We start from the raw sequence: 27,324 nt of genomic DNA on the forward strand, positions 1-27,324 counted from the left end.
AGTGACAAAAGAATGTATGGCTTTATTAGTCTGACTAGGAAGACCCTTCACATAAAATCTGGTCCCGCTATTTAACTGCTGTCAGCATTACCTAACATAAATGACATCAAAGCCAAAACTATGTTTTTTGGCAGATGTCTTTCAACAACTAATTGGCTTCTGGCTAAACTTCCTTAAGTGGAAGTCACCTCATTTACTTACCTAGGACTACACTTTGCAATTAATTTGTCTTGGAGGGATTACCAGGAAATAAAATTGCTTAAAAGTAGCCATTCTATGGGTGCTTTATTGAGATTTTCTTTTTATAGATTCACTGGGAGATTGGTATCACCTACTGGGAAACATTTCAGGTCCTAAATGTGTTTTCACTATGTGCTATGGCATAAAATTTTAGGAGCTATGATAAATGCTATGCTCCAGTTTAATTTATGTAATAAAATATTAGGTCTGAAATATATGGAATTCATCCAAATACCAGATAATGTTTTAACACTGGGGACTCAAGTGAAGTTCTGCTTACACGTTACCCCTAATATTGCTTACAATTTAATTTGGGAAGCTAACCATATAGAGAGAGTTTCAGAAGTCAGTTGGGTATGTCTGTCTAATATTGGGGGACAGCAATTTAGAGCTGAAGTTATCTAGATAATTAGGAGTTGATTTTAATCAGCTGATTGTATGTGGCAATTAAAATGTTTAAAGCGGATAAGATCATTTAGGAAAAAATATGTTGAATTTGAAAAGAAGTGGCTGAGGTCAGAGCCCTAGAGAACATCAGTGTTTGTGCAGGAGAAAGAAAAGAAGTCCTGCAAAATACCTATAAAAAGTAGCTAGATAAAGACGGTTATAAGAATTACCAGGAAGTAAATATCAACAGGTCCAAATAGAATGATGCCCCTGGGGACAACTTATTCTTTTTCTACTAAAATTTCCTCATCTGCAAGGTATAATATTAATAGCTATTAGAAATATAAGAGTAATATTAATAATTGTAAGGATTGTAATTGAGACAAATATATAAATTGTAATTGAGACAAATATATAAATTACCCTGCACATAGCTGTTCAATTGGTTTTAGATATGATAATCATCATTATTACTTTGCCCCACTGAACATTATTGAAAAGGATAGATTACAGAGGAAAATTTAAAAAGCACCAAAAAAGCTGTTAGCTTTGAACTAGAGGAAGATCACCACATCCCTTGAGACTTGAAGGAGACAGTTAAAGTTACATTCAGAGTTAGATCAAGTTATTGAAGTGTCATACTAGGGAGGTGGATACTGTTTAGACTTGATGGACACAATATTTGTCAATAAAGTAGAAAGGCAAATTTTTTTCCAGTGAGATAATTGGAAGTTTAGGGAGTGTTGAAGAAGGCAGCTAACTCTAATGCCAACAAGACAAAGTCTGACAAGTAGTCTTTGGTGACCAACAATGTTAAAAAACAAACTTACTTTAATGCTCAGCTCCTTGCATGGAGTGGCAATAGAAATTTAGTTCCTTGTTGGATGTTTTCCAGTAGGATTAAGTGCAGAGGTGCAAAGAGTTACATGAGTTATCAAGATGATATTTAAAAAAATCAAGGGTGAATTCTGAGCTGCGCAAGAAAGGAAGTGAGGTGAATAAGAAATAGAGAGAATGGAATGTAATCAGAGTGTTAAAGGATGGAGTGTTCTACGAAGACAAAGAAAAACTCTCTTAGCTTCTACCTCTTACCCTTTCAAAATATATGGCATATGTTACCTCCTTCTGAAAAACCCTTCAGTGTTCAGCTTGAATAAGAAGAAGTGAGCCTAAAGAGGGCTTGGATAGAATGGAATACAATGAGAGGGTTAAAGGATTGGAGTATTCTACCGTGCCAAAGAAAAAGTCTCCAATTTTCAAATCTTTTCACCAAAGGTACATATCATATAATGTCACTCCCCTGTGAAAACTCCTCCAATGTCTTCCCATCATAAGCAGATGCTTAACACAAATTTCTAAGCTCAAATAATTTTCGTCTTTATCCCTTCCTCCTAAATCCACTTTCCTTTATCTTTCCCTATCCCTTTGTCTTCTTGGACATGTCACCCCCTTCGCGTTTTCCCTTACATTCCATGCATGAATCCACTTATTTGCTTTTCCTGTTTCTCCATTTGTTGATACCATTAATGGGGGGCCTTGGAAGGTTTATGTTCTCAATGCCTGACTCCCTACTTTAGTGTGACAATGTGACCTGGGAGAGGAGGATTGAGGGCTCTGGTGAAGGTTTGGGATTAATGCTGTGGCAGATTAAATAAATAAATCAAAAGTTGGTAAAACAATGGTTGAATAGTATTGTAAACCTAGCTGTGTTTGGAGATATAATTTATAGTGTTCAAGGTTATCCATTATGAGAAGTAAAATGGCATTACCCAGAAAGTGTACAGTTATTTTGGTGGTAGCCAAGCTGGTTTAAAGTGATTGTTAAAGGACTGTTAATATTATCATCCATAGCCTAGTGGGCCAGTATGAACAATGGAAATGATGATTACACACCAAAGAGTGCACTTGAAATTTTATTTTCAGAGGAAAAGAAATGTAGTTCTGCAACTCAGAAAGAGTAGGGAAAGCATTTTAAATAATCGTCAGCTAAGTTTTATGAAACCACCATACAAACCCAGTATATTCAACATGAACTAACAGGGAGAATATAAATAATTCAGGAAATATTCTGCACAGTCTTCCTTTCCGTCAACACTTCTGTCTTATTAGTGGGCCTCTCCAAACATGTTGGCAGTATGAAGTAAAGTGGTAGATAAGAAAATGTAGAAGATAGATTTTCCAGTCAAGCCTAAAAAGAAAAAGGTAATACTATATTATCTATTAGATTTATATTCAAGAAATAATGTATGCTTGTATACAGAACCCACACATACCCATCCATCCTATACTAGCAGAATGTTGTTATTTATAATGATTATTAGTTAAGATTTTTTAGTGCCCAACATGACACCTAGCACATAGTAAGGTTTTAATAACTATTTGTGGAACAATTTAATGAATGAGTGAAAATTGATAGCCAGGTTCTTCAATCCAGCATATAAAAGTAATATTTATATTTATTCATTAAGTGGTAAATATTTACATTTTCAGCCAGTTTTGAAGGAAAATTTATTCTTGTTTTCTAAATAGTTTATTAGACATAAAATGCTTTCTACATTTAAAACCTTTTATCTAATTGAAATCTAGGTTTTAGGAAAAAAAATTCATTATGCATAATGACCTTGGGTTGATACTTTAAGAAACTGCTTAAAATTATTACATTCTTTAAAATCTATTGTGCATATTTTGGTTTCTCTATTTCTTTTGTGATTTTCCTGCCAATTCAATACCTTTTGACTTTTTTTTTCTCTGCCATTGCTTTGCTTAGTCTAGTTCTAATTATCTGAAAGACTTAGTTTATGACTTAAGTCTGATGCATCACTTGACCTTTTTGTACTACCAGATACTTCTCATGCCTCTAATTTAGCATCTGGCACCTCGTATTGCCATTCCTGTGTCTTTGTCTAGAATAGAGCTTAATGAGGATAAGTTTGTTACCTTATTCCTGTCTCCCTCATGTCTCTCACAGTATAGAACACATAATCAGCTTTTTAAAAGTGTAAAATAAATGTATAAATAACTATAGCAATGGAAATATTGCTATTTATAAAATACAACTTAATTTCAGCTCTTATTCATAATAGTTATTATTTTTCTCATATAAAATCATTTTGTGAAGTTGTCTGACCCCTTTTCATCATTTGGAGAGCCAAAATGACATGACAAAGCAAATCATGTTTGTGACAATGTACTTAAAGCCAAAAAATCCCCTAGCTGGACTTTAGGTGTAGTTTGGCATCAATAGTGGTGTGTTGGAGTCCTAGAGCTGGAAATCTGTGTTAGAGTCTTGGCTCTTCCACTTTTGCAGGGTGATTATGAACAATTTTTTTAACTTCCATGGGCCTCAGTTTCCTTATCTCAAATTGGCTGATAATATTAACCACCTCCTCGGTTTTTTGTGAATATGAAATTTGTTAATATAGGCAAAGGGCTTAGAATTGTGACTAGCATTGTAAGGCCTCACTAAATTACTACCACTGTTGTTACTTATTTCTCTGAAACCTACTTTGTCTCACTGCAGGACATATAAAAGGAACAAGAAGATAACTTGAGTGAGACAGAATTCCAAGATTGGAGATGACCTATATACTGCAAGGACAACGTAAGAAAAAGAAAAGGTGACTGCACAAAAAAGCAACATTGTTGTATATTCGTTTCCTTGGCCCTTCATCATGGCTTTAAAGCAATGGTTAAAATGTCAAAGAGAGCCACTAAGAAAAGTAGGTTTTGTGTATTTAAAACAGTGGTGGTTTTCCAGAGAAAATAATGCAGAGAATTTGTTTTAAACTAGCTTGTGTAGGAAAACTCTCTTCCACCAAACTGAAATTCTGAGTCTGAACTCGAAGGTGATAATTTAACATCCCTGTGACCATTACGCTTGTGACAATTTCCACCCAGAGCTGTTGCTTCTGGCTGAATGTGTTATCAGCTATAGAGAATCTTTCCTATAATCTATTTTCAAAATATTTATAAGATGCATGCAAATACACAGATCACTTACATTTGTGAATCAAAAAGGTGCAAGCAAAATTTAAAATATTTCATAAACCAAGTATGACTTAATTAAAGTTGAAACTCTATTAACAACATTATGCATTCTTCATACAAAACTCCTATTTATTGTTTAAATTATAAGCCTAAAGATACTTACCATAATCAAGTGGAAGCAGTTAATTCAAGAATCTTAAAGGTATCTCTTTAAAAGAGAAAGGAATAATATATTTTAGCTATGTGCTTATAATAAAAAACAAAAAGAATATTTACCACTCCATGGAAATATTTAGAGCATCATTTTGGCATCTCATATGCAAACTACAGATGCTAAATTCTTATTTTCTCTAATCATGGGGCAGATATCTTTAAATGCTACATGTATATCTAATAAATTAAATCATATTTTAAAAATCCTGATAAATGAAGTGACTTGATCAAAGTCAAAAGCTTATTTATGTCAGGGCTTCTGATTCCAATCCTATATTTTTATGTTAAACCGTCAGTTCTCTGGGTGCAATTTCCTGCTCTCCCACTTATTCCTAATGTTAAAAAAAGTTTCCTAAGTCACACTTTAAAAAAAATGAAATAAAGGAGAAATGTTAATTGGAGCTTTGTCAGGCTACTTTTTGGAATTTCAGATACTTTTGTGAAATGGAAGTCATATTCTCTATGCTGACCCACCTTGAAGAATTGCTATAGGAATAAACTGAAATATTATAAGCAAACACTTAAGAAATTTAAATCTAATGTAAACACAATTTATCACTATAATTATTTCTGCTTATTGTAACTATATTTGTACTATATGATTAATTTAATTTAATTTAATTTCCAGCCTAGAATTTTTACTTAATTTTGTTTCAGCTTCTACTTGAGAGCTTGTTGGAATTTAATTTCCCTATCTTATTTTTACTATAAAAGATAACCCGGTTTTTAAAATTGAAAATAAAAGGGAGAACTCACCAGATAGGGGATAACATTTGTCTTAACGTGATTCCACGGCTTCATAGTTTTCTGATACTGAGAAATAGTCTTGAGATACTGGGGCCAGGTTAATTTCTGATAATATTGGTTGATTTTGTTCTAGAAAAAATTATAATTTTTCCATTATCCGATGTGTCAGAGCACACTTGGACATAACCAAATAAACTAAAGCTTTATTTATTTGGATAAATTCTAAATGATACCAAACAGACTTAAGCAAAGGAGAGGTTATTCACATAAAATTAACTCTATGTTTACATTCATAAAATAAACTGTAGGATTAAGAATATTCTTTGGTTATTTCAGACCCCAATGCCAAAATACTTAAGCAGAAAAAAAAAAAAGAGAAAAGATAAAAAAGGTGTGTGTAAGAAGGCAAGGGGATAATTTCTTAATTTACTAAATAAGTGTCTCAGATTGTGGCTTCTTTTCCATGTCTGTTGGAAACACCCTTGTCCTTAGAGTCATATAGAATGTGTGATTTATCTTAGAAGAATCTGTGACACTGAGTCAATTGTTAATCTCTGAGTGTCACTTACCTTGTAGAAGTAAATAAATTAACATAGAGAGAGCACTTGGTATAGTGCCTGTCACCTATTAACAAATATCCCTTTCCTCTGTGTTGTATTTTGAACCATCTATATGGGTCCAACTATAGATTATTATAGAGATTAAAATTGGAATGAAACACAGTGGCATCTGCCTTCAGGATAATTTCCTGTTTTTACAAAATGAAAAATCAATGGATTTTTAGAATAACTGGGGAATAATGGTTGGGTGGATACATGGCAATGATCCAATTAGTACAATGGGAGAATGTTTTTGTAATAGTTTTGACAAAGTATAGGGAAAACTTTTATAAAAATTAGACTTTATTAAAAATAGCGGTTTTCTGTTTTTTTTTTTTGTTTTTTTGTTTTTTGAGAGGATCACAGTTCAGCAGTGTCCAAGCTGAGACTGGTTGCGCTACAAAGGCTTGCATGGAAAATTTACCAGAAATTTTAGGTGATTCTTTTCTTCTTCAGTCAATGTAGTTTTCTGTTAATAATAAAAATAAACTGCGATAAATACAAAAGAAAATATGGGATAATATGTAATTAATTTTGTTTGAATGGAAATTACTTACCTTAGTGAGTACTTCCGTTGATTCCTTAGGGAAAGAAAATGAGAATCAGCTTGACTTAGATAGCCCACAAGTAATTTTGTCTATATCATTATAGTAGAGAACTAGAGCTAATTATTTTAATAATTCAAGGCCAAACCACTGTTATCAAAAAACAAAGTACTACTTTATAGGAATTTATTATGGATTTAATGAGTTTAAATATTCATTATCAGAGCATTCTCTGTGCCCATATGATATTTGACTGAAAATATGTTTTGCATTTTCCATTTACCTATATTGTTCATATAATGTCAAATTCGCATGGAGTATATGCAGATGCAAAGGTGGGGGAGAGAGAGAGAGAGAAAGGAGAAAAACTAAAACTAATCAGGCTGTTGAGGTATGTGGCAGAGCCTGCATGCCCTTTCTGGGAAGACCATTGTTTTCTTTTTTTTAGTGCCCGGGTACCCCCAATTTGAGAGAAAGGGTAAAGCATGCTTCCTCCTTCCTTGAGGAGGAAGATGTTGGGCTGTGCCTCAGGCCACAAGACTGTGGGCCACAATCCACGCTTCATCCTCTCCCAGGAAGTTTTCCTATTGTGCTTACGCACTTGGCTCATTGTAACACAGCAAGTGTTCCTGTACCTGTGATTTACACAACTCATAACCCAATCCAGTATTCAACCCCTTAAACAGCGAGAGAGACTCAGGGTAGAACTATGGTGAAGGCAATTGACAGGATGTTGATTTGGCTTTGGCTTATTTTAAAAATGCCTATTACCAATGAACCAGAGTCCAGCTGAACATTATCAAAAGCATGGGATAAAACAGCTACTCTTGGCTATGTATCTACTTCATTTCACACCTCTAAAATGACTCTGTGTATATTTCTTACATGTGTTTTTCATGTCTACTGGCTATTTTGATGTGGCTTTGTTAAAAAATTATCAATACCAAATTTACTTAAAATAATTAACAGCAGAAAAGTACAGTATTTCTCAATAAACTAGTTGTTTTCTATTAAAAGTACCATTCTCCTCACTATATGAGCTACTAGAAGATTCCTTGAAAAATAAAAAAAAGTAGTCAAAATCTGGAGACCAGGATAATTGAATCCTTAGCAGTATATTTTTGATATTTGTGGAATTAAAGATCTTTCTCATATTACAAAAAGGATATTAGTATGACAGGTAAAAAAGAAAAAGTAAAACTTCCAGTTCAAAAAATAGTAAAAGTTTTATTAAAAAAAAGAAAGAGGCAGTGGAAACTATATAAAAATTATGTGGAAAGTCTGGCTTACATGGAAGGATTAATTGAAAGAATTCAGGGCAATTGAGAGAAACAAATTAAAAGGTGGAGAGAAATTATATTTTTAAGTAACTTACAAATATAACTCTATTTTATTAAAAGCAGAACATTTCAGATAGACCTAACCATATTAATTTTTGAAAATATGAACTAAATAGAGCTTCATATAGAAATAATACCTTACCATATCAACAGTCTTCTTTGGATTTTCCTTAAAAAAATTTAATAAAGAATTAGATATTTTATTCTCACTGTATTGGTTATACATAATTTCATCTTGAATATATGCAGAAAACCCCTCTTTTATAAAGAAGAATAATTAATTTTATTTTTATTGTGTTTTAAATCGCTGTTGTATCCCGAAGATCTAAGATCATGTAAGGACATAATACTTGCTAAATACATATTTCTTAAGTGAGTGATGAATGACATATCTTATCAATGAACCAATAAAAATATAAATACATTTTATCTGACTGGATGCATAGCCACATTGTTTCCTGCTTATATTTATGCAAAATAAGTAATATTTACTTTATAACCATAACAAACTAAAAAGTAATTTCTTAACTATATTTAATATAAGTGGTTTTGACTTACTTCCTGAGAGGAGCTGGCAGATTCCTTAAAAAAAATTGAAATGATGCATTTAATCTTACTTGTAAAATTGTTATTTCTCTTTTCTGAACTTTTTTAGTCATTATTAAGTAGGAGTAAAACTAGGCAATTTCTTGTGTGATGTGAAAATGTATTTAATCATGTGTGATATGCCGGAAGACGTTTGGATAACGGCAGTTTGTATGGACCTGGATGAATTAGAGTTCTTATTTCAGAATGATACATTGGATTCCTCCCACTCTGTTTATAAAATGTAAGATCTACACCCTGTCTTCTGGTGTGATAGCAATATTAATGGTGATCTTTAAAAAAGAAGTAGTATTAACATTTTTGGCAAGGTCTACTAGCACAGATCTAATCTTTGTATCCTTGGATGTGTACATTTTTGTTCTGCCTTCCCCAGATTTTTCTTAGAGATCTGAAGATCCGATTTTCCTATATTATGTAAATCTAGATTTATTGCTTAAAAACTACATCAAAGACTGTCTAGTACAGTGTATAGTAAGTGTATAATATCTTGCTAGTTACCAAGGTATTGCCTTTATAGTAAAATGCCTTACCTCACTGGTAGAGAGATGCTGTCTGCTCTGTAACCAAAAAAAGGGTCAAGAAAACTTTTGTTATTTATTTCTCATATGAGAAAAAGTTCCTTAAGACTGACTGTTTTATGAAACAAAATGGTAGAGAATACTTGGAACATGGGCAAGTCACTTCACTTCCTTGTATTTTCTTAACAATACAATATTTTTGTTACATGAAATTAATGATTACTATCCCCTCCTATATTAGAGACTTGTATGAGGAGCCAAGCAAAATGATGTAGGAACATACACTTAGGACAATTCAAATTAAATTACTTATTTGTCACTATGGTTACTATTGTTATTTGTTACTACATTTGGGCTATTTTTTTCTTTGCTATTTAATCTCTGGACTACAAGATTTTATTCTCATTTGTTCTGCTTTCTCAGTTAAAACTTGTTGGGGACATTTTGTCTCTAGCTATTTTACATATATTTATCCTGAACTCATCCCTCACCAAAAACGAAAAGAAAAACAAACAAACAACAAATAAAAAAGCAGCACTCACCGCAGTGGGAATAAAGGGCACGGCACTTCTCTTAACTTGACCCCATGGGTCCATAACAGTTGGACCTTGATATAGAGCCTGGATATATTGGGGGAACTTCTGATAAAACTGACTGATTTTGCTCTAGAGAGAAAGAAAATTATCAATATTTAGTCCAATGCTGAATTTCCTCCTTGTGTCAAAAGCAGATTTTGGAAGAACCAAGTTACTTAGAACTTTATTGAATTAGATAATTTATAAATGGTGGCAAATTTACCTAACAAGAATAGTTTAGTAACATAACATTTACTGTAACTGTTCCTACATTTATAATAAATTGCAAAATTAAAGAAATTGTCTGATTATTAAGGCCTCCAGAACAATATCTATGTGGAAAAAACAAAAATATGTATAAGAAAGGAAAGGAACATTTCTTGAATTAGAAGGTAAGTGTCTGTCATTTTCTTTTCCATGTATGTAAGAAGTCTGGTCTTTGGAGTCAGATAGAACTGAACTTTAATTCCCTTAATCCTGGATATTGGAATCCATGACCCTGCTCAAACTGCTTAATTTATCTAAGCATTATTTACCATGTAGGATTATATCTGTTAAAATATATAGCAGTTTTCATAGTGCCTGCTATGTCTGTCTATCTATCTATCTATCTATCTATCTATCTATCTATCTATCTATCTACTATCTATCTATCTATCTATCTATCTATCTATCTATCTATCTATCAGGCTCAGTAAATATTCTAGTAAATTCCAGAGCCTTTGATCTGACTCTGATGATTTTTTTAGAGATTAAATATAAAGCCACAGTGGCATCTTCACTCAGGAGAATTTTAATTTCATAGAGATTTGAAAATAAATTGGCATGTAGAATGTCGACTGGTCTTTAGAATTGCCTGGGAATAATTATTGGATGAATTCAGAATTACCTTGAAAGAGTGGTACAAAAGGAAAATGCTACTAGAAGCATTTTGACAAAGTTAAGAATGGCCTTTCTAGCAGTCAGAATTTCCTAAAAAGAGAGGTCTTATCTGGGGAGTCCCAATTTTTAAGTATTCAAAGAAAGACTGTTTCTGTTCTAAAGGTTTTAGCGGTATGTCTGCTCTGTGTAGGGATATGATAACAATAATTGTTACCTTCTTTTTACATGCACCTAACTACTGTGCTCCAAGCATTTTTTGCATAATTGAAATGCATATCATCTAATGTAATTCCTCAGGGTCAGTATAACTATCTTCATTTTTAGTTGAGGAAACTGTAGCTTGGAGAGGTTAAGTAATGATTTGTGAAGTTGTGGTTGGAGTACAAGTTGCTAACTCCAAAGCAGGTGCTCTTTCCTTGTGCACACAGCAAGCTTCTCTAGTCCACAGAGGATGGGTTACATGACCTCCTAGATATGGCTTGGAAACCTTTACACTTGTGATATCTTTCTATGACACTGTTGTTAAAGAGAAGTTGAGTGGACAAAAATGTGATACCTCAACTACACTGGTATCTCACTCACACCATTTAAACTTGAAACACATTTTCTAAAGTTCGTAATTCCTTCAAAATCAGTTGGATAATTGCTCAACACTCATTTTTCTTAAACTATAAATCCACAAGTTTGATAAGATAATAGCTGGAAATTAAAGTAACAAAAAATATATTACTTACTATAAATTGGGGGTAAAGAACTCACTGGGATGGAATGAGTTGTGTGAACATTTGGGAGAAGAAACAGCAATACTATCATGGTTTACTTGAAATTATAATTTGTACGAGAAATTTACCAGTTGTTTCAGGTGTTGCTTATCTTCCACAGTAGCCTTAACTTTCTGTTAAGAAAACAAAAGCACTTGCTATAAAAATACACAAAAAGAAAACAAGGCTGGGTGATATGAATTTCATTTTATTTGAATGAAAATTACTTACCTCCCTGGGAACTTCAGCAGTTTCCTTAGGGGAAGAAAAGAAGAATTAACTTAACTTGCATGATTTAGCCTTAGAGTTGTACTAGAGTAGAAGGGGCAGTTAATGAAATATATTTATGGCCCAAGCTACTGCTACTGAGAAATTATGTTATTATTACAGATTAAATAAATTATTGAGAGCCCTCACTCTATGTCAAATTAATAACATGTGACTGAAAATATGTTTCATTTTAAAGTTTTCATCAATTCTATGTTATTCATACAATATCAGATGCCTAGGGAGTGTAGACAGGTGACAAAAATATTACAAAGTAGGACTAGTGAGGTGTGTGGCAAACTAAATCCTCCAAACCCTTTCTACAGGACACAATTGTTATTTATGAGAGGCCGCCATTGGCTCTCCATTTGAGACAGACCTGAAGCTTAGAGAAATGGTAAAGCAGGCTTCCTAGACACTAAGTAGGAAGTCTTCAGGCTATGCCTCAGGACACAAGGCTCCGGGCCATGGCTATGCTTCTTCCTTTCCAGACACTTTTTCCCATTGTGCTCATTGCTTGGCTATTTCTACCACAGCATGTCTTTATTATACTAGTGACTATTCCCTCTTTCACCCCCCTTAAACAAGAGGTTCTCAAATTTTATAGTGCATAAGCATGCCCAGGTGATGCTGATACTGCTAGCTGAAGGGTAGCACTTTGAGAAACACTGCCCTAAGCAATATTGAGAGGTTTTTCAGGCTAAAACTACATTGAAGGTGAATGGTAGGTTCTTGATTTGACACTGGCTTGATTTAAAATGTACTTTCCTCTGGAGTCAGATACCTGATATCTCTGTCAAAGAGCACCAATGTACATTGTAAGAGTTTTGTATGAATTATAATAGAATTTTCTATTTGGTGATAAACATACAACCAGTGGTATTTATCGTTGTTTATTCTATTTATTGTTGTATCCCCAGAGACTATCGTATTTATTATTGTATTCCTAGAGGCTAAGGTAGTGTTGGGGACATAGTTCTTATTGAATAAATGCTTTGTCAAGGGAATGAATGAATGCACAAGATAATTTTAGGCAAGGCATGGATAAGTTTTCTTTCTCATTTTAATAGTCCTTACTTATTTTATTATGTATTAGGAAAAATAAATCACTAGCCCAGCTAACATGCTTTTGGAAGTAAATATATATTGTTTCTGTGATAAACAAATTGATTGAGTCAATTTTAAGAAAATATTGCAATAGAAAAATAATTTTATAAAGAAGAAAATAAGTTTGAGACTTCAAGAATAAAAACCATTAAAAGACAAGTTCTTCATTCCTCATACAATCTGGGAATCAAACGTATTAGTTGATTCATGCGAAGATATATTTTCTTCATTTGAATTAGTCATAGAATTAAGAGAAGACGGTATACTTTTGGTCTCATTCTTTAAAGATAATCTTGGTTTTCAAATTTGATTGACTTGAAATATTTTTTCCAAATCCAGGTTAATTTCAATGTGGTTCTAATACTATATTTTACTTCACATTGTACTACCGATGTGAAATCAATATATACCTCACAGAATGTGGAACAAATGTTCTCCTAAAAGAAAACAAAACCAAAAGGATATAGCATTTACTGAAATCCAGGGTAATATTCTTGAGCATAAAGTGATAGCAAAGAAAATATAATTTTTTGAACAAAAGGGTACAGAATTAAGGAAGAAAAGTAAAGGTGATGAACCTTTAACAAGAAATTCTTTCTAAGATATTCTGCTTTAACATTGTGGCTCAAAAATGGCTCACAAGTCTTTTCCTGGAATTCCTTTCATGTTAGTCCATAGCATTTTGGCAAAACAATGAAAACATCACCATTTTCACAATCATAATTAAAAATAATACTCTTTTTGGCTGAATGAGAAAGTGACCCATGTTTGATAGAAAAAGCAATCTCATCAGTCGAAGATTAACAGACTAAAGTAATCAGGATTTACCTTGCTGGGATGAAGGACCACATTCTTTCCCTGCTTATGTTTCTACAAAGTAAATAAATTCATTTTATAACTTTGATTAAAAAAAGAAAGTTAAAATATAGTTAATTTACGAATTTAGGACTTACTTCCTGGGACATGCTGATAGATTCCTTAGAAAGAGAAAGACAATATTACTTATTTACCTAAACTGAATTCATTCTAGCGTAATAAAATATCAATCTACAACCATTATCCATTGGGTAGATAACGCATTAGTTTTTACCTGAATTACACAACAAAGTTAGCCTAAGTTTCACTCCCTCTACATAATTATTATATTTCAGATAACTAACTAATTTCACATTGTGCTTTGGTTTATGAATAACCTAATCAAAAGCTCTCCCAAATATCATCCACAGAGAAGAAAGAAAATATTTCCTATTTCCTCTGTACAATTTCCAATGTTCTTTTTTTAATTGTTATCATGTTTTTTCTTTTGTCTTTTTAAAAGAGATTAAATACATCACAGGAAAACAAGAAAATGCTTAGGTGACCTTGGAGTTGTCTGTGGGCATCTGTTATGGCCAGGAAGTCATTTGGAAAGTAACATTTAACATAGTTCCAGAAAAGGTTGAGTCCTCATTGCAGAAACATAGAATGGATTCCTGTCATTGTACTCACAAAATGTTCATCACGACTTGTGAACAAACATCATTAATATTGAGAGGTCTTTAGAAAAAAATGCACAAATCTAATCTTGGTGATTTGAATGTGTAGATTTTTTGGTCTTTACTCCTCCATATCTACTTTTTTTTTATGGCTTCACTTCTAATTGTCTCTGACTGTAGTTCTAGACTCACTGGTGAAAAACTATTTTAAGGACAAGAGTTTAGGGCATATTATGTTTTTACTAAGTGAAAGGATTTTATGTTGACACCAAAGTGTCTTACCTCACTGGAGGAGACATGTTCCATCTCCTATAAAAGAAACAAAAACAAATACAAGTTTCAGTTTTATGGTAGATTTAAATTGCCAAGCTATCTCACTATTTTTGTTTTGTTTTGTTTTGTTTTTATTGTTCTTGTTTTGATGGCAAGAGACTTTTAGAAATTTGTTTCTGGAAATGTGTAGTGTTTAGTTGAATTTTTTCATTATTATTGTAATATTATATGCTATAATATTAATAAGCAAATCATTCTGTACTTCAAATGAATCCTTTTTATAGCTTAATGTATTTATTGCTTTTAGGAAGTGTTGGGTTCTTAGTTTTTAAGTATTTGATATTAATCCTGTCACAGTTTAAAATATAATATGATGTATGTGCAGATGTGCTACAGAATCTTAAAATATTATAATACCATCACATTTTGTTTTATTTCATTTATGTTAATTGCTAGATTTAATTAATCTTAAGGGAAAGACTGACAATTACTGATTTAGAGAGAAAAGGAGAAGAGTAGTTAAGACTAGGAGATTGTAAACAGAAGAAAGAAACAATGAAGCGTGGTGTAAGACTTATCACTGAAGCATTATTACTATATTTTTCTGTTTGCCTAACTAGAGTTCTTACTCTGGCTATGCTCTTGGATTGGCTCTAAACTTAATAACAAAAACTTTTCAAGATTGATGTGTGAGATGTGGAAATACAAAGGAGGCAAAGAACTCTGGTTACCCTGATGATATAGCACACTTGTAGGGAGTAAGACCCTCGGTATGGGAGAGGGATTCGCAGCACAGGCTGCAGGGTAAGGGAAAAACTGAGTTACTCCTGAGGAAGTTAATAGATTATGTGCCTGTGTCTTCGAAGCACTTCACGTGAAGAATCTAGTCCTTCTTTATCATCGTGTGATATGAATATTATTATTACATTCTCACTAAAAGAATACGATGCTTTGAGAAGTTAAGGGATGACTTTGCATTAGGTTATTTGGCAAGTAATTTTCAAAGTTAGAACTCTTCAACACATGCTTGTTTCCTGTCTAAACGTCATATTTGCTGAGATACTGTAGTCAAGGATGACGGAATTCTGACATGTGCTTGAGAGATGGTTTGGGAATCTACATTTTACCTGTCGCTCTCCTGAACTTTGAAAGATGTCCGTGTTATGGTTTAATATGTTTCTAACTTTTAGGAAGTGGTTCTTGGAGTGAAAATAGTTCCCCAATAAATTCAAACAGATATGGAAAAAGTGTATGCCTTTTAACCTAGGACTAAAACCTTTCCAACCCTACAAGGAGAACACTTTATAAAAAGTATTTTTGTCCACCTTGATATCTTGTGTAAGGTGAGGCCAACGCCATCTTTGATTATGGGTTTTAAAGGTCACACTTCCTTGCTGCCTACCCCTGCCGTTGTCTGCATAAAAGATTCACTATTCTTACATTCAGGTAATAATAGATACTCATAAATATCTTATTATACTTACATGCTTTGCAAGAGCAACAGCCAAAAGGCAGGTAAAAAGGAAGAACTTCATGTTTACTTGGTCCTGTGAAATAGATATGGAGCTAATCAATAATAGTTTTACTCTCCTTAAAATCACATATTTCCTCGTTAATTATGTGTTAATTTATCTTTGTACCAGATAATTAGGAAAGGGAAATGAAGACTGATAAAAGCAGATTCACTGAGAAACACATGGATATGAATATGGTGAGTTTTTTATAAGGAGAAATTAACACAACATAATGAAAAATCTTAGTTTCTAAATTGTGGACGTTCTTTTTGGGATAGCAAGTTAGTAGAATAATTGACCCTATGTATAAATGGTTAATTTATTTATTAATTTACTCACTTATTCAATGAATACCTGCTACCCTGTGTCAGGTACCATTCTAGACATGAAGATACAGTGGTGAAAATAATAAATTATGCTTACACTAATAAGGCCATATTATTTACAATTCTTCTTTAATCTTGTGGAGAATCACTATCAGAAATGCAAAATCATTTTGAAATCAGATTTCAGGTGAGGCAAAAAGAGCCTGGCTCCCTCATAAGGGGAAGAATTAGCAGGTGGAAATAACACTGTGATGGGTACAAGGAGGCCTGCTGATCCCAGCTCAGCCTGGGACAGGCTGCTGAACCTTGAACAAGTCACTGAACATCACTGAACCTCACTTTGAATATCTAGCAAAAGAGAGGTTTAACTAAAAAGATTTGATTAATAAGATCCCCTCCAGCTCCATCTCTAATACTGTGACTACATATAAGTCCCCCAGGTTTGCTGACCACATGTCAATTCAACTTTTCCAGTGGATAAACAGAGAACTGAAAAGTGAAATAAAGTTATTCTAATGCCTTTTTGACATGTAACAGTGTTTTACTCTGTAGATCTACAAATATGAAATTAATTATTCTTAAAGGGCAAGATTTTATTTGACTCAAACTGTTAAATTTACTGGTGATCTTTACCTGTGCACATCAGAGAATGTGTATGCACGGGAATTATTCTCTATCTTAAGATTTGCATTGCCTGATTTTGTTATTAATTTCTCATTCCTACTAAAGAATCTCAGATATGTTTGTTTACTCTTACAGGATGAGGCATATGACACTCACTTTAGAAGCATTTCATAATGAGTATGTTTTAAAATAAGATTAGATATATATTAAATTTTATAATTTAAAATTTTGAAATAAGTTTATTATATATAGCCATTTACCGCAATTTTACTTAAGACATTTTATTTTCCATGGATGAAAGAAATTGGAACATGGGCAAATGTTAACTAAAAGTTAAAGAAATGCTTTTAGCATGTTGATAAATGAGAACCATAGAAATAGTTGTAGTTACTAAGCAACTGCTATTGCCAGACATTGTGATAGGTATGTTGTAAATTCTTTCTCTAGTCTCTGGAACCATTTTGTTAGGTACATGAGTCTGATTAACAGATGAAGAAAATGATTCCGGAGGTCATACATCAAATACGCAGTGCCCTGGATTTCCCAAAGCCTCATTATGACGAGCTCATCCTTAAAATAAGATTGTGGCATTTCATCATAAGACAGAGCACTATAATAGTTTCCAGTGTCTATATGCTGATTATATTCAGAAGCACTGAAAAGGAGATAAATCAGTAGCTATGTTAGTTACCAATGTCTCAAAGAATCTTAAGGTACACTGACATTAGTTTCTTTAAAAATACTTTTTAGAACAATGTTATTAGGTTTTACAATATTACAAGTTATATAGAATAACAAAGAAGATAAATGAAAGTGTTACCTTGTTTCCTAAAAGGAAGACAAGTAGTCCAGACAGTGGGAGATCTATGATGGGTTATCACAGTGCTATTTAAACCTTGTTCCTCCATCACATGGTAATTCTGTGGTTTGAAATTCCTAAACAGAATTCAAATTCTAAGAAGTCATGAAGATTAGAATTGTTTTTCCATCCAATTTTTGTACCACATAGTCCAAGGAGTGCTTCCACTCAGGTTGATTTAGAACATGATAACAGGTAAGGAGGAGTTTACAATGTATAGTGATTATACTTCATGTTTGTGTAGCTCACCTCTTCCATGTACTAGTTGGGTGGTTCAGGGTAAGTTCTTTTGTTTGTTTGTTTTCCTGGAAGTACCTCAGTGCCTTTTCTAATCTAAAACATTTTAAATAAATATCTCAAATGACATTTTGGATATGTTCACTAAAATTTCATTAATATGTGAAAAAATACATTTTCCATATTCTTTGCTTATCATTTACCAACACTAAAAATATGGTTAGCCATATGCAAGTCTATGTGATATACTGGAAAACTCAGCTCTCCTACTAGTTAGCAGTAACTTTCATAAGCATTTACTTTCTTAACTTTTCTCAGTATTTTCTGAATCTTTAAAATAATAATATTCATATTGAATCCAATTTATAAAATTGTAATGATTAGAAATAATTTATGTAAAGTGAATTGGTATCTACATGGCACCTACTTTTTCAGAAATCACAGAATGAAATGGCTATAATAACCAGGCAGGTAACATAATTGCCTGAAGTAGGTCTAGGTTTAAGGAGAAGAATGTATCACAGCGACTGTAATGTGGTCTTCCTGCAAGTGCAAGCCTGGAAATGCTCAGCTCCAGTCAATTTTGACATGTAGTGTATATACCCCATTGTTGCCAAATCTTCCACTTTTTAGGCTAGTCTAAGTGTCTTATTATTTATTCAGAACATTTTTGTATATTGATTGTCAATAAGTTAAAACTATTTAAAAATATTGTGTCTGAAGACAGAACCCATGTGCAGTTAGATTTTGCCCAAGTGCTGCCAATTTGAGATCTTTGGAGAGAATGTTAGTTTCTAGATGCATGTAATTATTGAAAAATGAATCATTTTGGAAAACCACATATTCTGGTTAACCAAAGCATTAATGTTTAGGCATCAAGTTATTAAAATTCCTAAGTTTCCATAGAAATCTTTGTGAAATTTACTACAGTGTGACTGCATTCTTAAAACTAAAGAAAACCAATTATTACACATGGTATTTAAGAGCTTAAAGCTGTTTCCCCCATAGGATTATGTTTCATGAAACTGCTCTTTTTAAATCTGTTTCTGATTTCTATGTCTCCTTTGCTGCTGCTTAGCAATCATCTTGTTTTTATGGAATTATTTAAATCACTTTGTCCTTCGGAGGAGAAGAAATCTGGCTTTTCATCTTTGCATATTTGCTGTTTAAGTTGGCCTGACACTTGGTGGATACTTAGTAAACACTTTAATTTCCCTTAACAATCAGGACTACTTGCCTTAAGAAGCCACAGTTTTCCATTGCTTTTAACTTTTGAGAGCGTGAAAATCAGACAACCATGCTTGTTCACTTCTGTGACTCTCCAGTAACTGTTTTATGAGTAGCTTCTCTATGAGATGTGGGTCCACCTGCTTCTCTCTCATCCTCTAAGCACTTACCTATATGTTTATCTCCTTTTCCTCTTGCAGTTTTATTTGCTTCATTTGTACTTGCTCCTTTGCTTAGCTTACAACATCCTGAATTCGCCTTCATTCTACAGATACCATTTCATCATTCTGTCACTAACTGGACACCACACCCATTTTTTTCCTTTCACTCACCACCAAACTTTTTGGAAGTCTTCATACTTGTGACTTATTCCTCCTAACCTCTTCAGTCTATTGTTTCTGTGCCAGTTTATCTTCCACTGCTTAGATAACTACAGTTTCTAATAGATCTTGTAACCTCTCATCTGTTATCTCCAAAATACATTTTCCATAAATTCCACAAATATTTTCTTTCTATAATCGATGTAATAAGTAATTTTACTGAATCAAAACATTTCTATGTTTTTTTATACTGTCGAGGGTAATGTTCAAGATATTTAACATAGAATTCAAGGTCATTCAAAATCTTCCCAGGAGATTTTTCTGGCCTCATTTCCTGACATGTCGTATTCCTCATTCACAATCTTTCCAGGGCACCATGAAATGTCCCATGATCCTTCTGACTGGGAATGCCCTTCTATCACATTATCTGCCTTGCAAATGCCCAAGTGTTCCTGAAGATACAGTTGAAATTTGAGCCATCTGTGAAAAGATTTCCCAAATCTTCGATGTACTTGAACTTGTTAATATATGCTATGAATGAAATATTTGGACAGTTGTTGAAGTTGGAAATGTAGTTAAGATATAATCAGTGAATAATTCTTGAGTGTTTGCCAGGAATTTTTCTAAGCATCTAGGAGAAAGCCATAAACAAAAGAGAAATCTCTGCTTTCATGGGACTTATGTTTCAACTGGCTGAGAGAGGTGGACCCATGATAAGTAAGACATTGTTGGTTTGATTATGATGCATGCTAAGGAGAAAACTGGAGAAAGAGGATAGGAAGTATTAGTAGGGATGGGGTGGTCACTGTGAGACAGTGTGGCCAGGAAATGTCTCCATGAGCAAAAGAGTAAAAACTTGAAGGATGTAAACCTTGTACTGTAGATCGTTCAGGAAGAACTCATCTGCAAAGGCCCTGATTTATGAGTATTCCTGGCAAGTCTGAAAATTTTTGGATAAACCAGCATGGTTGAAAAATAGTGAATTTGGTGGAAACAAAGTCAAAGGGACAAATGGGACCAATAAGGCAAGGTTCTTAGGTATTGAAAAGACTTTAGGAAACAGTTACACTGACTGGAAAGTGATGTCAAGTAGAAGATAACTTGGGATTACCTACTAAAAAGTAGACTGAAAGGGTCAAGGGAAGAAATATGATCAATTTGGAGCCTATTGTAATCATCTAGACATGTGTTTATGCCAGCAGAGGGGATGGTGAGAAATTGTAATATTCTAGATATACTTTGAAACGTAGAGAAGATAGAATTTAATAGATTAAAGGTGAGGTGTGAGAGAAAGGAAAAGGTCAACAATTACTCCAGATTTTTGGTCTGATCACCTGGGATAATGTAGTTACTACCTACTGATATGACAAATATTGAGAGAGGAGATAGTTTAGGGGAAAACTATTAGGAGCTTAGTTTTTTTCCCCCTTATTTTATTTATTTATTTAATTTTTAAATTTTTATTTTACATGGGAGTTACAATGTTGTGTTATTTTAGGTGTACAGCAAAGTGATTCAATTATATATACATATATATCTATTCTTTTAGGAGCTTAGTTTTATAAAAGTTAAATTTGAAGTTCCAGTTAGAAATTTAATTGGAATATAGAATAAACAGTGTACAACAGTACTAATCTACCTAATGGGATTGATGAAGATTATTAAAGAACAGACTACAGGCAAAGCCCTAATCAGTGTTACCTACCATCATAATTTCAGCCTTTTCGGATGCTACTGATGTACAACTAATATGAGAACATAAAGAAAAGGAAGATCTTACCACCAGTTAGAAATAAAAGGCCTGGAGTAGATAAGTTCTGTAGGATACAAGTAAATAAAGAAAAAAAGGAAATCCTAAAATATAAGAAGTCCCATATTATTTCAATGGGTATATATCTGTTGTCATATGTCTAATACATTACAATGACTATATCGATAGTTCATCAAGACACTTACTTATATACAGAACTGTCTGTAAGTATAAGAATCAGGAAGTCCAGAAAGAAAATAATGTATGGGGGAAGTTTGTGAAAAGTTGAGGGAATTGAGAGTTAGGTCATAAGCAAACAAAAAGGCCAACAGCCCTCTGAGGATGGAAATGAAACTTGAACACAGGTTCATAAGAGCTAGAAATAATTCAAGAATTGTTAATTATCATTAAAAAATGTTACTAGTTGATTAGTGAATATTGGCTCATTGAAAACATGGAATCTTTCATTAGTTTCTAAGTCTAAAATGAAGTGGTCTCTGGCAGAAAAAAACATTAGCTATGTAAGCTGTGAAGAATGACTTAATGAGAAATGTATCTAACCATTTTTTCTAAAAAGAAGTTTAATTCAATATATTTTATATGCTTTGAGAAATCCATGAATGCAGTCTTATGAAAACTTAAAACATACACAGTTATTTCTATTTTTAATGTCAAAATGTTACTTTATTACACAGAAAAAAAACCCTTTTAAACTAAATGTCTGCTATCTATTGGAAGAGCTATATGCATGTGTACTACAGGCATAATATAATGCCTGGGAAGCATACATACTAATTTCAAAATCCTGATTACCTCTGAGGAGCTAGGGACGGGAATGGAATTGAGTGGGGACAATGAAGCTTCAGTTGTAGTGACAAAATTTATTTTCTTTTCATTAAAGTCTTTTAATAAATTAAAGTATTATTTATGAGTGATGAAATGCACATATTTTAAGTGTACAGGTGGATCCGTTACCATGGTTGAAGTGTGTTACTTTCCTATTACCCCATGAAGTTTCCTCCTACCCTTTCCCACTTGATCACCCCTCTCAGAAACCATCACTCATCTGAATTGGTCAATAATTCGCTTTTTTTTGTTTGTTTTAGAGCATCTTTTGTATGTAATCATAGAGCATATGCTGTGTGGTGTCTAGCCTTTGTCTCATGGCATAATGTTTTTGAGATTTATCCAGGTTGTAATTATTGCTGAGTTGTCTATTGTAAGAATGTATACACTTTGTTTATGCCTCTCCTCTAGAAGGACACCATGGCTATTTCTAGTTTGGGACTATCATGAATAAAGATATTATAATATTATTTGTACAAGGATTTTTGAAGACTTTTTTTTTTTTAATCTCTGATAAGGCAGAGGAATGGTATGGCTGTATCATACGGTAGATGCACATTGAATGTTTACATAGACTGTCAAATAATTTCCTAAGGTAAAAATTAAAATGATCACGGTGCCACTATCATGATTAAACATAGAATTGATACAGATCATTGGATAATTTGTATATTAAACAAACGATTTCTATTTAAAGACATCATAAAACTAGTGATGAACATATTAAAATAAAGATGTTTCCCAGTTTCAAAAAACAAGGATTTCTTAAATTCAGTATTTGCTTTGCTGATAGGCTCATTAAACTGCTTATTTTTCTTCTTTTCTGTTATCCCCTCCTTTCTTTTCCATGCCATATGAGGTGGTAAATGATAGTTTCTTAACTCATTTGTAATTTTAAACTCAGAATAGAGCATGTGTTAGTATTTGGAGTGTTGCCACTAATTGTGTATGACTTTCCCAGTAACTAGATACAAGGAATACCTGAGGTAGAAGGTTCTCTAATTTTACCAGAAGTGGAAGGGAGGTCCAGGGAAGCCTTGTGATGAGTATAAAGACACAGTTGGACTCATGCCAGGAAACACTGACTTTTATTCCAGTGATTTTTATATTCAAGAGTACTCTGTAACCCCACTTCTTTACTGAGCAATCTTTTTCAATTTTGATTTTGAACCAAGTACATCTCAGTGTGCATGTATGAAAGTATATTTGGTCACCTTTAGGAAATTTTGGAATCTAACTTGAGCAAAATATTCATGTGACAAAAATTTAATAGACAACATATAGGTTAATACTAATGTAGTTTAGAACACAAATACATTAGATATTGTTAATGTCATTAATAAGAATTAGAACTCATCAATGTAGTTAATAAGAATTTATCTTCTAAATATTCTCATGTACTTATAGATCTATCAAGCACCAGGATAAGAATAAAGGTAGTGAATAGAAACTTGATTTTGAGTCCTGATAAAGTAGATATGGTAAAGTGGTAACCATTCATTCCTTGTTAAACTTGTACTGATCATTCTATGTGCTAATGCATTGGGATACTAATGATATACAGAAAATTAAGATTATATTCCTGGATTTCAGGAGCTTATTTTCTAATAAACTTATACAAGATACTTTAACCAAAAGGTTGTGATGAGAATATATTCAAACGTCAAAATATTATGACAATATTGAATATGTTCATATCACCCAAACTGGGTAAGGATCAGAGTAAATGTAGTATTAGGTCCTACAATATGAGGGGAGTTACAGAAGGAAGGAGGTGAAGAAGACTGAACAGACAGGAAAATGAGAGAGAGGGTAGCAGGGTGAGGAGCAAAAAGTTTGAGTACAAGAGAAAGAGAGGCAAGAGTTGAGGGTGAAGGCCCCCATGGGGCTAAACATTTTATGTCTCCTTGTGGGGGCTAAGAGCGGCATGGAAGACTTTAAGCCAACATGTGACATGGGAAGAACTGCATTTTAGATTAATCACCATGGCATTAATACAGAGAACGATTAGCTGTGGAGCAAAACAGCAGACAAGATGGCCATATATGAGGGTGTGCAGAAGAATGGAGTACAATTATAAGGGCTCATTTGTAGAAAATGGCACTAAGGATGATAATTAAGGAACAGATTGAAGAAATGTTTAAAAGAAGACGTGACAGACTATTAAACAAACAATCAAAAAATGCAGGATATTTTGTGTGTCTGCCATGAGAAATGGAATTGGAGAAAACGATTAAATTCTTCCTACCATTTTATTAAAAACAAAATAAGAGCTTAATCTGGCACCATATGCTATAATGCCCTAGCTCAATTGTATGCAAGTGAATTCAGAGCCAGTGCAGTTAAATATAAACTATATTTGAATTATACATATCAAAACTAAAATATATTGTGAGGAATATTTAATAATTACAGAATTTATAAAACTCATATTTTACCAAATTGAAAAATGTAAGAGAAATGATATATTTCTCCTGAATTGTTTTCTGTCAATAACAGTAAAATAATGCAGAACCATATGGAACCCAAAAATGAAATAATACATTTCTGCTACAAAATTTTAATCATCAAACACATGAAGAAGTAATAGTGACTCCTATGTTGTTTTACTTGTCTTTTATTTGACAGTTTCCCTTATTTATTCATGTCAAAAACATTGGATGTTATTCAGAATATGAAATATTTAAGGCCTCTTAATGAAGTCTTCCAACATGCAGGCAGTGTACAGAACTTTCAACCATGTCAAGATACAAGCAAAGATGCACAGTGTTATTTTATACCAGAATTATATTAAAATTAGAATAAGAAAGAGGTGTAGAGAAAGTGATCTTTTCCAGACAAAAAATCAAATTTGCTGGCTTTGGAAAAACATATATCCAAAGGATACAATTAAAAATTTTTGAAAAAATTAAAATTTCCTTCTTTTTAAACAACTGAGATGTTAAATGAAAAGACTGAATAGGATAGGGATGAATAATTGATGTGAGTATTACTTATGCAAAGTATTTTTACTGATAGAACTAAAAATGCAAAAAGGAGGCAAAACTTAGAATAAAATAACTTAGAAAAGTTCATGTCAACCTTAAAAAACAATAAATAATTTTGCAAAAAGACCATTTTGTTAGCAACGAGATAACATTTACATAAATTCTGAATTTACCTTGAAGTTAAAAATATAATTAATCAGAAAAAAAGAAGTAAATCTGTCACTGCTTGCAGATGACATGATACTATATATAGAGAATCCTAAAGATGCTACCATAAATCTACTAATCAATGAATTTGGTAAAGTAACAGGATGCAAAATTAATGCACAGAAATCGCTTGCATTTCTATACACTAATGATGAAAAATCTGAAAGAGAAATTAAGGAAACACTCCCATTTACCACTGCAACAAAAAGAATAAAATACCTAGGAATAAACCTACCTAAGGAGACAAAAGACCTCTATGCAGAAAACTATAAGACAATGATGAAAGAAATTAAAGATGATACAAACAGATGGAGAGATATACCATGTTCTTGGATTGGAAGAATCAATATTGTGAAAATGACTATACTACCCAAAGCAATCTACAGATGCAATGCAATCCCTATCAAACTACCAATTGCACTTTTCACAGAACTAGAACAAAAAATTTCACAGTTTGCATGGAAACACAAAAGACCCCGAATGGCCAAAGCAATCTTGAGAAAGAAAAACGGAGCTGGAGGAATCAGGCTCCCTGACTTCAGACTATACTATAAAGCTACAGTAATCAAGACAGTATGGTACTGGCACAAAAACAGAAATATAGATCAATGGTACAGGATAGAAAGCCCAGAGATAAACCCACACACATATGGTCACCTTATCTTTGATAAAAGAGGCAAGAATATACAGTGGAGAAAAGGCAGCCTCTTCAATAAGTGGTGCTGGGAAAAATGGACAGCTACATGTAAAAGAATGAAATTAGAACACTTCTTAACACCATACACAAAAATAAACTCAAAATGGATTAAAGACCTAAATGGAAGGCCAGACACTATAAAACTCTTAGGGGAAAACATAGGCAGAACACTCTATGACATAAATCACAGCAAGATCCTTTTTGACACTCCTCCTAGAAAAATGGAAATAAAAACAAAATAAAGAAATGGGACCTAATGAAACTTAAATGCTTTTGCACAGCAAAGAAAACTATAAACAAGATGAAAAGACAACCCTCAGAATGGGAGAAAATATTTGCAAACGAATCAACGGACAAAGGATTAGTCTCCAAAATTTACAAGCAGCTCATGCAGCTCAATACCCAAAAAACAAACAACCCAATCCAAAAATGGGCAGAAGACCTACATAGACATTTCTCCAAAGAAGGTATACAGTTTGCCAACAAACACAGGAAAGGATGCTCAACATCACTAATCATTAGAAAAATGCAAATCAAAACTACAGTGAGGTATCCCCTCTCACCAGTCAGAATGGCCATCATCAAAAAATCTGCAACCAGGGCTTCCCTGGTGGTGCAGTGGTTGGGAGTCTGCCTGCTGGTGCGGGGGACACGGGTTCGAGCCCTGGTCTGGGAAGATCCCACATGCCGTGGAGCAACTAGGCCCGTGAGCCACAATTACTGAGCCTGCGCGTCTAGAGCCTGTGCTCCACAACGGGAGAGGCCACGATAGTGAGAGGCCTGTGTATCGCGATGAAGAGTGGCCCCCACTTGCCACAACTAGAGAGAGCCCTCACACAGAAACGAAGACCCAACACAGCCATAAATAAATATTTTTTAAAAATTAAAAAAAATATATATATACAAACAATAAATGCCGGAGAGGGTGGGGAGAAAAGGGAACACTCTTGCATTTTTGGTGGGAATGTAAATTGATACAGCCACTATGCAGAACAGTATGGAGGTTCCTTAAAAAACTAAAAATAGAACTACCATACGATCCAGCAATCCCACTACTGGGCATACACACTGAGAAAACCATAATTCAAAAAGAGTCATGCACCACAATGTTCATTGCAGCTCTATTTACAATAGTCAGGACATGGAAGCAACCTAAGTGTCCATCAACAGATGAATGGATAAAGAAGATGTGACACATATCTACAATG

At 33.3% G+C, this 27,324-nt stretch overlaps 1 protein-coding gene across 1 annotated transcript; it reads right to left on the reverse strand.

Annotated features, from left to right (window-relative positions):
- Positions 1-4,797: 4,797 nt before the first annotated feature.
- LOC137763716 (alpha-S2-casein-like) lies at positions 4,798-16,057 on the reverse strand. Its single transcript, XM_068542178.1, has 13 exons — positions 16,007-16,057; positions 14,532-14,558; positions 13,728-13,751; positions 13,603-13,644; positions 11,632-11,655; positions 11,490-11,534; positions 9,725-9,847; positions 9,195-9,221; positions 8,201-8,227; positions 6,731-6,754; positions 6,598-6,642; positions 5,584-5,703; positions 4,798-4,822 (listed from the first exon to the last, which is right to left on the reverse strand). Exons 1-13 carry the CDS (start codon positions 16,055-16,057, stop codon positions 4,811-4,813), a joined length of 591 nt encoding a protein of 196 aa, XP_068398279.1. The 3' UTR covers positions 4,798-4,810.
- Positions 16,058-27,324: the final 11,267 nt, after the last annotated feature.

This window comes from Eschrichtius robustus, chromosome 4 (assembly GCF_028021215.1).
Source record: "Eschrichtius robustus isolate mEscRob2 chromosome 4, mEscRob2.pri, whole genome shotgun sequence".
Lineage (NCBI taxonomy): Eukaryota > Metazoa > Chordata > Mammalia > Artiodactyla > Eschrichtiidae > Eschrichtius > Eschrichtius robustus.